Source organism: Haliotis asinina, chromosome 13 (genome assembly GCF_037392515.1).
Source record: "Haliotis asinina isolate JCU_RB_2024 chromosome 13, JCU_Hal_asi_v2, whole genome shotgun sequence".
Taxonomy (NCBI): Eukaryota; Metazoa; Mollusca; class Gastropoda; order Lepetellida; family Haliotidae; genus Haliotis; species Haliotis asinina.
The window spans coordinates 28149468-28167759 of NC_090292.1; the positions used below are offsets into that span (position 1 = coordinate 28149468).

The window sequence follows — 18292 nt, forward strand, 5'->3', positions numbered from 1 at the left end:
CAAAAGATATCCAAGAACCTCTTAATATCAAAATAATGTATATCTGTCGTGCAACACAGCATCTGTGCAATATCACATTTTCAATGAGGCACACTTTCTGACCAGCTTTGAAATCAAACCGTTGGCGAGACGTGATGAAAAGGTCGTGACGCCATGTTCAATAAAACCAGGGGAGATAAGTCATGAAACTCACGAACGCAGGAGCTGTCTTTCTCTTTGTAGCCTTTGCAACATACAGGCACTTTCTTTATTTTCTGTACAGACACGCGTTTGTACTTCACTGTTACCTCCGTGCTGAAAGCAGACACATTTGCAGCTTGACCTACATTTTTACCCAAAATTTAAAATACAGTCTTTAAATATTAGAATAATCAATACTACTCATTATAAAGGCATATAGTCATATGATTTGGAAGATATTCATTTCATTTTGCAAGGAGGACATCAACAATATTACATCGTGGTTCCGTGTGAATGGAAGCACGATGTACCAATGTCGGGATTCGAACACTCTTTCCGGAAACAGCTTGAACAGAGTCTACTGTACTAGCATAATTTATAAACATTGGGATGTATGTGCGCTAGCGCTATTTGTTCTGATGGCGAGACACAACACATCCACAAAATTAAATAATATTTATTATTTGAAACATAAAAGGTTTCGAAAAAAAAGAGATTTAAAAAGCACATGATATGATGAGAAAATAATCGAAGTAACTTGAAAAAAACACGAGTTGGTTTTTGACTTGAAATGAAGAGGAAAAAAAACAGTGGAAAACTATCATTTCCGAGTTCCACAAATCCACGAAAGACCGAGAAAATGTCTGAAATTATGAGAAAATATCGATGGACGGAGAAAAAATCAAAATTTCGAAAAATAATTTAATAAACAAAGCAACAGGAAACAAATTCAGAATTTCGAGTTTTTAGTCGATTTTCTTAAAAATGAACTTCAAACAGCAAAGAACGAATACAACTTTCGAAACTGGTATATAAGAAACGAGAAAATGTAAACAAATAATTGCAATAAAGACACATTTCGGTCTGAGAAAGCAGTTATGCAACCAATTTTTCACCATAAAACCATGTGTATCCTGAGAAATAAAGGCCGCTGCAATTATACCAACAGGAACACTAAATGTTGTGTGGGAAACACTTAAACAACGATGAAGAAAGGAAATTCCAATGTTCCACATTGAAGACACGTGATATTTCTAGCCTTGTGCCACACGCTACGGTCGATGACTAACTTTAACCTGGACCACTTACTGACACACTTCGCATCTGGGAGGAAAGGCGAAACACCAGGTGTAGGTGCAGACACGGTAAGGAACATCGATCTTCTGGGTCTCGTATGCGATGTACCTGCAAATCAAGAATGAGGAAATGGTATTTTGTATTGCAACTTGCATCAAATTGACATACAAGGCGTATCAAGAGTGAGTGAGTGGCTGATTGACAGACTGCCTGCCTGCCTGAGTGAGTGAGTGAGTGAGTGAGTGAGTGAGTGAGTGAGTGAGTGAGTGGCTACATAATGCAAACTCATTTCTCTCTAGACTAACACAATTATCCACTCATGAGAAAATGTTTTTTCTAATATTATTTACGATGTTTTAACCTACATTTGATGTCAGTATCACAGACGATACACAAAATACACACGATGAGAACTGAACCTAAAGTGACAAGTAGGCGTTTTGTACCCACATACACTTAACCATCGGAAGAGTTGTCGACCTTTGTAAAGAACGGAAATCGAACGTTTGAAGTTGTTAACGCTAGCAGTGAAACATTGTGACGTGCTTTGTGAGGCAGAGACAAAATTGGGATCACAAAAGCCCCGACCCAGAGAATGCATATACATGTACAATTGTTCATGTTCTGCCATGAAGCAGAGGATCTAGCGAGGCCATGTTCCCCGTAATTTCTTTTCAAATTCGACGCTCTCAGATGGAATTTCCTGCTGTCTGAAGGTAAAATGACTCCAAGTATGAAATATAAACTTTTATGAAAAAAAACATTTTTCCCTGCAATATTTGTGACCGTTTTTTTCAGCCTTTTTTCCTTCTAAATGTTATGATTTCTGTGTTTGATAACGGCTGCTTCTGTACATGATGTTCTGAAATGTATATTTGCTAAACAAGTTCTTTTTTTTTTCATTTTAAGCATTAATATACAACAGCCGCATTATTAAATTCTGTTGACAGCCCAGAAATCGCATGTGAAATTTACATCATATGCATGCAATCTTTAGGTTTGGTCAGTATTTAGGAGTTATGTGGAGTGAATGCAAACCTTGTTTTTCTAACGGAGACATTTGTTCGTTAATTATCATTAGGCATTGCGCAATTAGCCTACAGTTCATACTTTACTGGTAATCTCTGTCATTTAACATGATTCCTTATGTTACTAATGGTTGTTGTAATATTATGTAATTAGGTGTACCATTCTGGTGCGGATCTTCTACCAATCTCAGCCACATTAACTGAGGTGTATATATCACGGTTGCGGTAAGGGTATATGCAACTCAAAAGAATGTTAGATCAATACTTTGATATATAAAAGAATCTGAAAAAGAATTTGTTGTGGGTACAGCAAAGTGCAGTAAACATGGACAAGGTATTGTGATATGTGTCCCAGTTCACCCAGTTATGAGATGAGAAAGCCACATTAAACTCCGTGCGCCTAGAAACAGCAAGAGTTGTATACTCCTAAGGGAGTTGAGATTGAAAATAAGACGTGTTGTTGTGGTGGGCATCCAATGATCGAGAGAAAACAAAGCGCCTTTGAGCAGTTGAACTGGATATCGGCGTTATAGAAATGTTAGTAACATGATAATATTAAGAAGAAGATTTTCACCGTTAAGAAAACACATATGACAAACACCTGCAGAGTGATGCAAAGGCCAATTCGCAGATATATCTTATATTTCAGTGGAATCAAACGTGCAGCCTTGAAGTGACGTCGACTGGGGTGTTGATAGTGAGTGAGTGAGTTTAGTTTTACGCCGCACTCAGCAATATTCCAGCTATGTGGCGGCGGGGATGTTGATACGCTTCAAGAATCCCTCTTCAGCGACTTAAAACGCCAACATATATATTTTTTTGTCTGTTTCATCAGTTTTATAAAAGGCCAACATACATTTTATGTCTGTTTCATCAGTTTTGTAAAAACTCGACCCTTTCCGTAACCATCAACGTTCGAGGCAAACTCATATTATTCTGGGACAGGCCATAGGAATCAGCAGGAATTACATGTAATCCAGAAACGTGTAAAGAATACAAAAGAAGGTATTTTTTCCTTAAAACGTGTCATGCATTCAAGCAGCCTGCCTAATCTTGTTGCTTACGGAACGGGGTGAATAGTGACGACTGCAGCGAGAGGCCGCCATTCCAGTTCACCAGCAATCGTCCTTCCGTGACTTCCAAGATCGGTATTACACGGAATAACACGAGCGAGTCACATGTTTGGACGCATGATTTTTTTATTCGCGGCCCTCTCGTGTCTTTCCGGGCAAACGAAACGCGGCGAATGGTTCCGAATGCAGATTTTCTGTGTTGTTGATTCTCCTTCTGTTTGCGGAGAGATTAAACTTTTTCCCTCGAGTTTATATGAAACAGGAGCCCCTCGGAGTCTCCGCTCACCCATGTAGGTATTTTCAACCAAACTATCTGGAGTGTGCTATATAACTCAGTTTAGACTGTGTAAACTGACCTTTAGATGACAAGGTCGCCATGCCCCTTGAGTGCTGTGACCAATGAAGCGTGTACAATATGAGACTTACGTTTCCGGCCTCTCGCACACATTGGTTTCCCCGAGCTTGAGGACAGCTGAAGCCCCGGTTACACATAGAAGACAAATCGCAAGCAACTGCATTTCATCAGATTTCTGTAAACATAAAAAATGAAAATACGACATACAAAAACGTGTTGAATTTTATGCAGCTCAACACCTGTTCACCGATCATTACGATTTGACGCCCTACCCCGGTAACTATTTAACGTCCTACCCCGGTAACGATTTAACGTCCTACCCCGGTAACGAACTGACGGACAGAACGAACTCATTTGCTGTATATGTATTTTAGTCGAAACTGGAACAACGAACTACGGCTTGATCAGTTCGTATAACCGTAGTTTAGTGTTTACAATGTGAGTGAGTGAGTGAGTATGGTTAAACGCCGCTAGAGCAATATCCCAGCACTATCTCGAAGGGGCGCAACTTGAAATGGGCTTCTCATATTTTACCCATGTGGGGAATCGAACCCTTGTCTTTGACGTGATGAGCGAACGCGTTAACCATTAGGCTACCCCACCACCCCTTAAGCTGGTTATAATGAGTAAGTCACTTGTTCTCATAATTTGTCAAACAGGGAGACTTCAATGGGCATGCCAGACTCAGACGAGTCGACATGACTCTTTACCTAGCCACTATAATTACTGACCTGTAAAACGACATGTATTTGTGTAAATGTATCCCGTCTTGTGCTATTGTTTCCTCGTCTCGTGTTATCGCTTTCTTGTCTCGCGATATCGCTTTCTTGTCTCACGGTATCGCTTTCTTGTCTCGCGGTATCGCTTTTTCATCTCGTGTTATCGATTTCTTGTCTCGCGGCATCGCTTTCTCGTCTCGTGTTATCGCTTTCTTGTCTCGCGGTATCGCTTTCTCGTCTCGTGTTATCGCTTTCTTGTCTCGCGGTATCGCTTTTTCATCTCGTGTTATCGCTTTCTTGTCTCGCGGTATCGCTTTCTCGTCTCGTGTTATCGCTTCCTTGTCTCGCGGTATCGCTTTCTTGTCTCGCGGTATCGCTTTCACGGCTCAATAATTTGAGACGAGAAAACAATGGCCCTAATCAGCCACCATTTTAATGTGGCTTCTTCTGCTTACCCGGATATAAACCAGTTTCTTGAAAGTAGCGTTTAACATTGATGCAATAACCAGATAGTATACTCGCGAAGCAAATACGTTCTGATGATCTACAAATGTTATCATTTGTCTCCCTCTTGGCATCTCGGCCGGGAATCGAACCATCATCAGATTAGCATATGTGATTAATGACTTGCCATTGGTGAGGTGAGGTGAGGTGAGGTGAGGTGAGGTGAGGTGAGGTGAGGTGAGGTAAAATGGGGTTTAACGTCGTACTTGAGGGTATTTCGCTCTTATGAAGACGTGCGTGCATTTGTACTGTCACCGCTAACAAATTTATCGCTTTGCCACTTAAGGCAATATTCCAGATATTACTCATCCCACCAGGTACCCATTCACTGCCGAGTAAACAGTTGCATCAGTTTACTTCCGGAAATGGAATAATAAATGCAGTTTCACCGTATGTGAGACCACACGTGCTTGTACTAGTCCAGACTTAAGCTGGTTTTATAGTGCTAGGTGACTGACATGCAATGCCGCATCAACCATTAACAATATGCTGACTCCAAGCCGACCTGTGACTCCAAGCCGACTTTAAGTGCAGGGAGGATAAGGGACACCAATACGTCTCAAACTGTTTCACGACAAGAGCGCTGATGGCGTCAGACACAACACAAAATTGACTATCGTTTACATTTTTCTTCTCACCCGAACAGATCACAAACATTTTAATGCTGGTCGTGTAAAAAGCTACATTATATCCAGTGCCGTCCGGCATAAGACTGCATTCACGCAATTTCTCACTCAAGTTGCCTTCAGAACATATGCTTTTTTATCTTTTTGTCTTTTTTTCCTCTTTGCTCTTTAAATTTGTGATTGTCTGATTGATAACTTCCAGTATGGCGACATGTAAGACAGTGACGTAAAGTCGGTGATGATCAATCACGGGGCGTCATCCCGCATTACTAATGGGGTGATTAAATGACATCCACAAAGAGATTACTCTGAATATCTATATGAGAGGTAGAATATCACAAAAACAGTGATTAATATCACCGGAGATTAAGATCACATGGAACTGTAGCACCCCTGCACCTGTAGCTCACCTATTTCAAATTAACTTACGCGCGTTCAGATGACAAACCGGTACATTCTCTTAAAACTCTCGTTACAATGAAACTCGCCCAACTACACGCGAAATAGAGCCAACAGTGTAAAATACATGTCTGTAATGACTGTCTTGGGAACTAGAAGTAAAGAGCGCTTGATGACGTTAACCAGTGGTTAAAAGAATGAACATAAACCTACAATAACTGACATTATCTGTCATAAAATCTGTCATATTATCGTGAAAAAACAGACAAACTATGCGCAGTTGTATACTTATGGTGTATTTCCATAGGTTGCACGACTGCACGTGTTGCACGATGGAAATATACTGTCAAGGCTTACAAATTTATCGTTTGTCACTTATGACAATATTCCAGATATTACTTATCCCACCAGGTACCCATTAACAACTGGGTGAACAGCTGCATCCGCTTACGTATTGAAATGGAATAGGCAATATTTTCTAACAATCTCACCGTACGTGAGACCACACGTGAACTTTGTTGTGGGGCGTAACTGAAGCCTTAGAAACTCTCCAGAATATCAAGACAGCGGACACCAGAAATTGTTCCTATATGTAGAATCGAACATGGGGTTTGGAGCGACACGCGAAGGCTCTATCCACTTGGCTAACTCAGCGTTACCAATCAATCTCTCTCTCTCTCTCTCTCTCTCTGTCTGTCTGTCTGTCTGTCTGTCTGTCTGTCTGTGGAGTGCATGGACAGACTTAATTTGGCCTGTGCGTTTTGATTGCAGAGACCTGTTAGAGCTGATTTTCAGTAACCCGTGCTTGTCGTAAGGGGCAGCGATAGAAAAGGTCATCAACAACCCATGCTTGCCACTGAAGGTGACTGTGCTTGTTGTAAGAGGCGACTACATGTAAATTGTAATGGGATCGGGTGGTCAGACTGGCTGATTACTGGATTGTCTGGCCCAAACCCGATTATTTACAGACCGCCGCCATATAGCTGGAATATAGCTGAGTGCGGCGTAAAGCTAAACTCACTGGCTCACTCACTACACCCACTCAGATTAAAGAACAAACGTGAATGAGAAAAGTCCGGTCACATGATATGCAAATGTGACGAAAGCGATGACGTAATGCTGAGTGATCACTGTTCCGGTGTGTGAAAACCTGTTTCTCATGACATATATATTTCGTTTCGGGATGTAGCACACACGTTTTTACAATAACCTCGCCCTCCGCCTGTATTCAAGCTGTAGACAAGGATGAGTGTCAAGCTGCTACCTTCTGGCAAGGCAGAATTTATGTACCCTAAAGTGACGTCACGGGTCAAATGAGTCACGAGTCACATGTTGGTCACGCTTCACGTGTCACATAAATGTTGATTTGTGTCTTAAGTCGTTCGAGGATGTAAGATATGGAATACAGTAAGGGACGTTTTCGACATGTCGCAGGGTAGGCCTTTGAAACACGACACTTTCGGTAATGCCTAAAGTATAAGACTACGACGTCTTAAAAAGAATGGTCAAATCTCGCGTCCTCGATTTGTCGCATTCACGTGGCAATGTTCCATAAATCTGTGACTGTGTCAAGAGCATTATGTTGATGTCGTATTCACGTTGAGATCGATGTGGAATAGAGTAAGGGGCGTTTGCGACATGTTGCAGGGTAGGCCTTTGAAACACGACACTTACGTTAATGCCTAAAGTATAAGATTACGATGTCTTGAAAAGAATTTTCAAATCTCGCGTCCTCGATTTGTCGCATTCACGTAGCAACGTTCCATACCTCTGTGACTGTGTCCTTAGTATTATTCCACAAGCAGGCCTCTGTAGTCATTTCAATACCATATTCTTGATTTCATATTGACTTGGTGATGCCCCAGACACTATTTAATTAATACTTTATGTGCGTGTGTAGGAGCGTGTGTTTGTATCCAGAGAATACTAACTTTAACATTTTAACCTGAATGTTCACAATGCAATCAGCGCGGGTACGCGAGATCACAGCTGCTGTGGTACGGCTAGCACGGTCGTGTCACGCACGGGTCAGCTGTCAGTCATTGTAGTTCGAGAATGGCTGGTCAGTCCCTAAAGAATAGCATGCGGACTGACTGACCATACGGATAACATTACACAGGATGGGTCAGTCTGACACTGAGTTGGCAGGCTGCCAAAGTAGGAAGCTTTGAAATTTGTACCCAAGATTTTACCCTGGGGGATCGGACTGGTAGATTTGGTAGCCCCATCACCACGGAAGATCTGGGGTAGGTCCTCAGCAACCCATGCTTGCCACGAAAATCGAATATGCTTGGCGTAAGAGGCGACTAACGGGATCGGGTGGTCAGGCTCGCTGACTTGGTTCACGCATGTCATCGGGTCCCAATTGCGCAGATCGATGCTCATGCTATTCATCACTGAGTTGTCTTTTCCAGACGGGATTATTTACAAACAGCTGCCATGTAGCTGGAATATTGCTGAGTGGGGAGTGAAATTAAACTCACACACTCACTTTATATTGATGGACGTAAAGACCTACAAAGATCTTAAACCAATGTTACCTCGGTAAAAGATCAACATTTAACTTTGAATAGTTAGGACATGCAATCTTTCCAATAGATAGGGAACTAGTGTAAATTGTTGGGAAAGTAAGAGAGTTAAGGCTGAGGAAAGTCATTAACGGACGGTCTGTTATCAATAGGAATAACTGCTAACCAAAGAAAGGTAAAAACCCCGGTGTAACAGTCCACAGTACGCCCCTGTAAATCGCCGAAAGTTGAGCATAAAATGTTCTGTGAGGCACGATCAGTCATAACCCGTACGCCGCATCACAACTATTTGGACAAAAGGTCAACTTCAAGCAGCCGTTCGATGACAATTCTTCCTCATACACCTAATGCTAAAGCACTAATGATATAATCGCTGGATGTATCTCCGAGTAAAGCTTAACGTTGTAAATGGTTGTTTGGCTTTTTAACCCCGCACTAAGCAATATTCAAGTTATATAGTGGCGCTTTGTAAATAATCGAGGCTGGACCAGCCAATCCAGTGATCTATAGCATGAGCATCAATCTACGCATTTGAGATACGAGGGCATGTGTCAACCATGTCAGCGAGTCTCACCACCCGATCTCCTTGACCGCCTTTGACGACAAGCATGGATTACTGAAGATTATTTTTAACAGGGATCTTCGCAAGTTTGGATTGTAAAACCAAGTAAGGTGGACAAGCTTTATAATGAGTTGGGAACATTGGACTGCAAGGAAATTAAGGTTAGGTAATCTTGACAATGAGTTGGAAACTTTTGATTGCAGGGAAAACACCAGAGTCATGCTTGACAATGAGCTGGGGATCTTTGACTGCAGTGAACGTAAGAGAGTCATACTTGAGAATGAACTGAGTACTTTGGATTGGAGGGAAAATAAGACAGTCATGCTTGACAATGAGCCGGGGACCTTTGACTGTAGGGAACGTAAGAGAGTCATGCTTGACAATGACCTGGGTACTTTGGATTGCAGGGAAAAAGTAAGGGAGTCAAACATCACGATGAGTTGGAAACTTTGGATTGCAGGGACAAAAGGTCAGACAATAGGTAGACGGTTTGACATTTTAGGAAAAGTGTGGCCCAACCGTTCATCATACCAATGACATGAGTTCTATGTTCTGCAGTTATAACATGTGCTGAGTTCACTTTTAGCCGGTACAATACGGGCGGAAACAAGCTACGCCCAGATCATTGTATTGCTTGACAAGGCTGAGGCCAGAAGTAACCACAGAAAACTTACGCAATACCGCCCGTGAAGACACAAGACGGTTTCGAAGCGACTTTGACTTTCATAGTCAGGGCGGGTCCTATCAAACAAGATACTACGACAATGACAAAATGGATACAAAAAAACAGAATGCCTATCGGAGCTTGAAAACATCGTGACTGCATGCTGTAATAAAGGGCATACAATTCAACAGTCTCCAGACAAAACATCTGACCTGTATAGAATTTAAGATCATGTATGCATTACCAAGCTGGTTGCTCAGTGTGTTTATGTCGCTGTATGCAATGATCTGGTTACATAATGTTGGTGAACGTTATCGGCAGGCACATACAGCTACTGGCTGCTAAGATCTGTGCCTGTCGCCGCGGTGAATACGCAATGCTATTCATAAAGTGGTCGGATTTAAGATATGTCTTATTTCTGATTACACTTTCTTAGTAAAGCATAGATTCTGGTACTTTTGTTGGGTTAAGTCCCATCCGGATTTCAAACTCACATCCTCAGTCAGGCACCTAATCACCAGCACACAAAGTCTGCCGCGTACCCTACTCAGTGAGAGCGGCCATCACGGTGAGGTAGAATACAAATTTTGCCTCCTGTTTCTGGCGTTGGCAAAGCCTAATGGCTGCTTTAAAGTCATTGTTACATCTGAGAGAGAGAGAGAGAGAGAGAGAGAGAGAAAGAGAGAGAAAGAGAGAGAGAGAGAGAGAGAGAGAGAGAGAGAGAGAGAGAGAGAGAGAGAGAGAGAGAGAGAGAGCCCACCTTAGATAATGCTGTTTCAGAATTTGGGCGCCACGCCGAATCTTACGCAAGCCAGTTCAGTTAATTGAGAAACGTACGCAAGGTATTACAGTGATTCTAATTTTTTGTACTCCCAGATTTGTAACTAAGTAAATGTGATTTTTATTGAGTAAAATATGCAACTACGAGCCATATCTGGAGCACTGTATGGGTTTGTTGATAAGTTGATACGTTGTTGATATGTTGGTTGGTTGGTGATGCTTACTATAGAAATGAAGGCCAGTACAAGAGAACTTTAGAGGCCTGTCAACAGGCCTTGATGGTCAAATATTTTATCTGTAGTATCAAAGTCTAGCCTGTTCTACAAGCATGGATAAAACACCATCTCAAGACTTAAAACTTGTTTGTTTTACCTTCAGCTGTCATTTCAGCTGTCTCTCTCTCTCTGCCTCTCTGTCTCTCTTCTCTCTCTTTGTCTCTCTCACTGTGGCCCTTTCTGTCTCTTTCTCTCTTCTCTCTTTCTGTCTCTCTCCCCTCTCTTTGTCGCTCTGTCTCTCTCTGTCTCCCTCCCCCTGTCTCTCTCTCTCCCTCTCCTTTCTCTCTCTCTCTTTCTCTCATTTGCACCACCATAATGCCATGCATAGCTAGAATCCATATTCTACACACAGAAACCTTTTTTCGACGTAGGTATGACTCCCGCATTTAGATGTATGTCTCGTCTTCATAGATGACAAGAAATAAGACCCTAATGCGAATCCGACATACAATACAAAATGGCAACTAGAATACCTTCTGTATATTCTAAGAGCGAGCAAGTTTAGGTTTACGACACGTTTAGAAAAATTCCAGCAAAATCACTTCAGGGTTCACCAAAAAATGGGCTTCACGCATTGAGCCAATATGGGGATCAAACTCGGGTCTCCGCCGTGACGAGCGAACGGTTTAACCTCTAGGCTACTCCACCGCCCCAAGTACCTTTAGAAGCTACAGCCTTGACGCTTCGTCTTTCAGGATGGTTGTCATTAAATGAAGGAAACGACTTGCAACAAGAGAACGACTGCTTACAAGCAAACAATCATCAGTTATCCGTGGTATTAAAGATACATAACATTGATCATTGATCGAAGACCTGTGAGCGCTACCGTTTATCAATCTGCCAGCATACGTCACGTGACAATGTACCGCCGCAAGACTTAAGGAACAACTCTGAGCGTATCAACGTCGGTCTGTCTTACGTATTATTCAAACTATTAATGTAAATGAGCGCATAAAAAAGCGGTTTATATTGTCAGTCAAGTTACTAAATGCGTCTATACAATTAAGTTGACAAGGTGCACAGCAAACAAAAAGTGGATCGATCTGCATTAGCTATAATATTAAACGCCTTAGGACAACTTGGGTGAGTGAGTGATTGAGTTTAGGTTTTCGAAGTTTTTAGCAATATTCCAGCAATATCACGGCGGGGGACACCAGAAAATGGGCCTCACACATTGTACCCATGTGGGGAATCGAACCCGGGTCGTCGGCGTTACGTGCGAACGCTTTAACCACTAGGCTACCCCACCGCTCCAGGACGACATGGTTCTGAGAATGGTAAGAAACAATTTAAAAGGGGGAGGAATCGAACTCGGAATTTTGATGTGATCTGATGTCGAGTGTGATAAACGAGTACTGTAAATCCCTCCTCTGCTGACTTTGGAACCTAACGTAAGGTCGCATAGAATGCATTTCTGGTTTCTCATCACTTATATTTTAAAAATTGGTACTTTGAGCAGATTTTTACTTTTTTAATATTTTATTTTCTGATTTTCTTATAATGTATGTGGGAAACTTTCAATGCCGGAAGCTGAAACGGATACACGTAAATTTACCAGTGCAATAATTTTCTTTTCAAATTAGGGTCGGGCCACATCTTAGTATAGGGCAGTATATGTTATATCAAACAAGAAATTATTTGTTTGTCAAAACTGTGCACAATGAAAACAATATTTTGTTAATGTTTTATTTTCGTTTCAGCTCCAATCCTTTGTATTGTAGCTATGTCGGGCATGGGTCACTCGAATCATTCTTGTTGTATCGAATTACAAAGATAAATGTAGGTTTACGTGGACTTAATTTTAGATAGTAGTCCCGAATAAGGCTGAGACGGATATCGAAGTCTCCCGGCTTTATACAAGTAAATTTACCGGCGTATTTTTTTTTAAATTAGGGTCGGGCCAATTTTTAGGGTTGGGCAGTAATGTGAAACAAGAAATTATTTGTTTGAGGTATAACTGAGTCTCTTGAAAATTGTCAATCTATCATGTTAAAACGATCCGTTTCAATCTTCATGTAGGAACAAATCTTAACTCGTCTTTGTTTCTTCCTCTTTGTTACACTTATCCGTATTTCAGATGCATGGTAACCGGTTGGAATTGATAGCAAAAGTTGAAAATAATTCTACCCTGCTTGCTTGACAACATATTATAATATGTTTTTTATTACTATCAACTCTATGCAAAAGAGGCCAATTGGCATGAGAAAAGCCATAGCGTTCACGCTAATGACACAATAATATCTTCACTTTGTAAGCCATATGTGTTTAATATATATGTTCTTATACCAAAGGTTTATGGTGCTCACGTTAATAGCACTGTTATATGTCATTGTTTACCATACCTGTTAAATATACATACTTTTTAAAGAATTCTCCAATATAGACACAGATCACAGAGTGCACGAGATGACATACATTCAGTGAAGAAGAGGTCATTCGGGTCAAACGTCCCATCACTCATTGAATCCAAAGCGATTCTTACCACTATTATTTTTATTCTGTGTTAATAACGTCGACACGATGTCAGTGGGCGGTGATATATGCTGACTTGTGTCAGTGCCTGCTGAGTGAATGCTGCTTACCGCCGCAATCTAGCTGAACTGTGTCATCAACAGAGAAAGAGAAAGAAAGAGAGAGACAGAAGCAAAGAGAGATACAGAACAGAAGCAGAGAGAGGCAGAAGCATAGAGAGAGAAAGACAGAAGCAGAGAGAGAGACAGAAGCAGAGAGATAGAGACAGAAGCTGAGAGAGAGGCAGAAGCAGAGAGAAAGAGACAGACAGAAGCAGAGAGAGATAGAGACAGAGGCAGAGACAGACAGAAGCAGAGAGAGAGACACAGGAGCATAGAGAGAGGCAGAAGCAGAGAGAGACAGCTGAGAGAAACAGAAAGAAGGTAATAGAGGCAGGGGAAGAAAGAGGGAAAGAGAGATGTGGAGAAAGAGAGACGGAGAAAGGCAGAAGAGATAAAGGAAGAAGCACAGGAGACAGAACAGCTTCAGTTGTTCTCGTTCCTCCAAGAGAGGAAGAGAGAGACAGAGATCTGGAAGGGGGAGAGGAGGGACACAGAGAAGGGGAGAGACATATAGAGGGGTAGTTGAGGGTGGGGGGAGGAATATACAATGTGATATCTTGTATGGTATATCTAACTTGACGCACTGAGAGAGGTGTGGGCATATTACGATGTTTACACTGTTTCTAGCAGTTTTCCAGTATTTTTTTTTATGGAACACTTAAAGCCTCTCAACAGCATGGCAATTACATTGTGGTCGCTTAAAGGCACAATGTCACACCAGACCAGGGAAGTACCCATAGTAGCCATTACGTGTATTGTTTGCAATAGTAAATTAAAAAGGTTCGAATGAATTAATGCAACGTTGCATTAATCGCGCCTTCAAAAATTACTCCAAGTGCACTCCATGGCGTTATGTCCCTTGGAGTTCTCTTTACTAAAAGCATACGCAAAACTTGATTGAAACCAGTTCGGCAAATTCCTTAAACATCGCGTGCGACAGTTTTCGATGTAAGGAGCAATCGTTTAACTTCCATACAGATATTAACATCCTGGTTTTCGGGCCTCTCATTAATATACAGCTCTATATTAATGGGAGGCCCGGCAACCAGGATGTATAGACAAGGGTTATCTGTTTGAAAGCTGATCGCCTCGAAGTTACCAATATTGATTTCAGGCAAGTCATTTACTGCATCAGTAGGAAGGCAAAGTGAGTGTATGTGCCTAAGATGTAAAAAAATGTAGGTCATAACAGTGTCGACAGTATTTGAGATGTTATCAAACGGTTAACGGTGGAAATAATATTTGTTAATGCTTGCTATTTTCGTTAAAGCGCCAATCCATTGTGTTGTAGCTGTGACAAGCATAAGTCACTCAAGTCATTGTTGGTACATTTTGTATCGAATTCAACAAGAAATGCCAGTTACAAAGATGAATGGACCCGTGAAGTTCCGGGATAGAACAGGTCTTCAGCAACACATGTTTACAATAGAAGGCGACTATGCATGTCGTAACAGGCAACTAAAGGGATCGGGTGGTCAGGCTCGCTGACTTCGTTGACACATATCATCGGTTCCCAATTGTGCAGATCGGTGCTCGTGCTGTTGATCACTGGATTGTCTGGTCCAGACTCGATTATTTACAGGTCACCGCCATATGGCTGGAATAATGTTGAGTGCGGCGTAAAACTAAACTCATTCACTACAAATTAAAGACAAATGAAGGTCCACCGAGACCATAATCGTAGATACTAGATATTACAACCAACCTCCTGAGTGAGTGAGTGATTGAGTTAGGTTTAGCAATATTCCGGCAGGAGACACGTGGGTTTCACACACTAAACCCACATGGGAAATCGAACCAGAGTCGTTGGCGTGACGAACGAACGCTTTAACAACTAGGCTAAGTCTTACTCATGAAAGAGGTGAATAGTGGTCAGGTTCGCTCACTTGTTTGACACGCTTCATCATATCCAAACTGCCAAGATCGATGCTCATAATATCAATCACTGGGTTGTCTGGACCAGACTAGAGCATGTTTCCTTTGTACTTTGATTGTGGCGTTTAACAACAATTAATGGCAGGGCATTTACAACGAAGCAATAAACAACCACAGAGAGTTAGCGCACACTGTCAGTTTGCTGGTCAAACGTCAAACACTCTATCCACTCGGCTACCCTACCGCTCCCTTAGCTGTGATATCATAACATCACGCTGATTGGTCGTGAAGAGCTTGCAAAGAGACGTCGCATTTCCTGTTTGTAATTCAACTCCATTTATTCAGCTCCAGTCTTATTCAGCTGTAAAACCCGTCTCCATGGCGTGTAATGTGGTCGAACGAGTACAGATTAGTAGTGTGGAGTAAACATGTTTCATATCTCTGAACCAGCATAACTTGTTTACTTCGATAAAAAAAATCGCGTTTATCCAGGGTATAAAAACTATGAAGTATGGTCTTCGTTAAAACGGCTGATCACTGAAGCTTTGATGTTGTAGAATGTCGTCGAGGAAATTGTCACGCCCTGTTCTTGAGTCACTATACAGTTCAAGGAGCTGATCGGGTTAGGCGGCTGACTCTGCGTGCTTGCGGTGGATGAGGTTGGGACAAAACTCAAAATTTGTACTTTATTAAAACGTGTTTTATCCTGAACATGACATAAGTTATTAGTTGGTAATGTCATTTATTAAACGGAAACATGCATCCGTCATCCAGTTTCCGGAACCTCAAAACAGAATAACACGAGTTGGTCAGGAATGGGGAGTGAGTGAGTTGAGTTTTACGCCGCACTCAGCAATATCCCAGCTATATGGCGGAGGTCTGTAAATAATTGAGTCTGGACCTGACAATCAGGTGACCAGCAACATGATCATCGATCTGCGCAATTGGGAACCGATGACGTGTCAACCAAGTCAGCGAGCCTGACCACCCGATCCCGATAGTCGCTTCTTACGACAAGCATGGGTTGCTGAAGGCCTATTCTACCCCGGGACCTTCACGGGTCCCAGGAATCGGAAATACACTTGATTATTACTTTTGTTTAAAGCGACACTCAGCAATATTCAGCAAAATGGCAGGGACCTGTAAATAATAGAGTCCCGTCAAGACAATCCAGAGATCAACAATCTGAGGTGTCATGTGTTTCCAGGATGTGTATTAGGCTGCAGAAATGAATGATGAACTAGGAAATAGTTTAAATTTGGCAACACAAATCATGCAGAGTAACTCTGAAAGAGGTCGCAGGAGGTCTTGTATACATATCTTTAAACGTTTAGGGACTCACAAGGTGTCTGTATGATTTCCCCCAAATCTGAGTCGCACTGCGGTCAAAGCGTCATAGCTGTGATCGCAACGACATTGGCCAGCTCGGTTGTAACGGCGGCTTAGATGTCTACTGTGAGAATGCGGAGCCAGCAACGGAGGTTAAAAAATTATCGGGCCGAGCCGTAAATGCATCCAGGGTATAGTGAAGATTTATCGGAACGTATACCCTAGAGACATCGTGGATGTGGACTGTCTAGTCTAGACCTGATTATTTACAGAGTGCTGCAGTTTGCTGATTACTTGACTGAGTTCGGGGTTGAGGGGCAGCATGCCCGCAGCATGTGGAACCATTTTCAGACTGACGGTCCACGCACTACCAATCACGGGGAAGGATGGCACTCGAAGATGACATCCATTCTAGCTTCCCCTCACCCGAACATTTTTAAGTTCGTAGACATTTTCAAGAACGAGCAAGCCTTCTCAGAGGCCACTATCATTCAGCTGACTGCAAATGGAAAAGTACGGCTGAAAAGAAGAAAGTATTGACAAGTGGAGACTCCAAACTCTGACAACTGAGCTGTTAACCCGTGCAAAGACTGTCTACGAGTATGCCGATAGTGTGGCCGTTCTTACCGCCTTGTGAATGTATATGAGTAATATTATTATGTTGACGTACGTTTTGAAGAGTAATATGATGACTATATTGACGTAATGTATGACGTAATATGACAAGATTGAATGTAACAAGAAGAATGAAAATGATACAGAATAAACTGTTATACAGTATCTTTGACTTCAGTCATTATTGCGGAGGAACACCTCCTTGTCTAACACCTGTGAAACATTCAAAATAATCAGATAGTTTTCTCCCTTCTCCGACAACTACAGCAGACTCCACACTGTCATATAAATGTTGAAGAACACCAAATATTTTTCCACGGATACCATTTCTTAAAAGAAGATAAAATAATTTATGTTGGTTACCGCTTTGATAAAAGTCATGAATGCTAGGTAAAATCTGCCGTTCCTTCGAGTTATATGCATTTGAACGACGGATTTCCTTGTAGATGTAATTTTGGTCAATTTCGTGGGGCGGGAGTTGGGTTTTGTATTTTCTGACAGATCTGTTTTGAACTCTTCCATTCAGATTGATTGTGTATAAATTCAATAATTAGCTGTAATGTTTGCCAGTCATGTTGGTTTGTTTTTCCTTACAGCGAGTGTCGGTATCAATTATTATCTATTTTTATTATTTATATTGTTTATAAGTCACACAACGGCAATTATATGACAAATAAAGATTCTCAAAACTATTAATGTACATTATTGCAAAGGAATTACGAATATTATTTTTAGTAGTAGTAGTTTTGACTACATCACGAAAATTACTGAACGTATCGGGTGAACCGGTTCTCGAAAAGTGTACCGCAATATATCGTATTGTGAAGTTCGAATTGCAATATACCAGTAAACCGGTTTCATAGCTCACCACAAGTTGAAACAATGGACGAGACACATCACGTATATGGACCCCTGTTCTCCTCAAAAGCCATACCACTGAAGTGATGAAGTGAATCAACTGCTCAACAAATGTTTGGAAAAATACCAAGCGTCTCTTTGTCGTTGTGGAAAAAAACACGGCAAAGGTCTTCGTTTAAAGTCCACTTAAGAATCTAAGCGTCCTTGGCGTGTATCCGCAGATATTTATATGCAAAGGTGATTCATTTGCACATGCTTGCGATACAGTCAGC

At 41.6% G+C, this 18292-nt stretch overlaps 1 protein-coding gene across 4 annotated transcripts in view; it reads right to left on the reverse strand.

Annotated features, from left to right (window-relative positions):
* The window catches only part of LOC137259277 (multiple epidermal growth factor-like domains protein 10), a 68371-nt gene that overhangs the window by 25816 nt on the left and 24263 nt on the right, over window positions 1-18292 (reverse strand). For all 4 annotated transcript variants that reach the window (XM_067796910.1, XM_067796911.1, XM_067796909.1 and 1 more), the window contains exons 2-4: window positions 3785-3888; window positions 1270-1365; window positions 194-294 (exon numbers count right to left, since the gene is read on the reverse strand). In XM_067796910.1, coding sequence (XP_067653011.1) covers window positions 194-294; window positions 1270-1365; window positions 3785-3876 — 289 coding nt within the window. In that variant the 5' untranslated portion in view covers window positions 3877-3888. The remainder of the gene's footprint in view (window positions 1-193; window positions 295-1269; window positions 1366-3784; window positions 3889-18292) is intronic.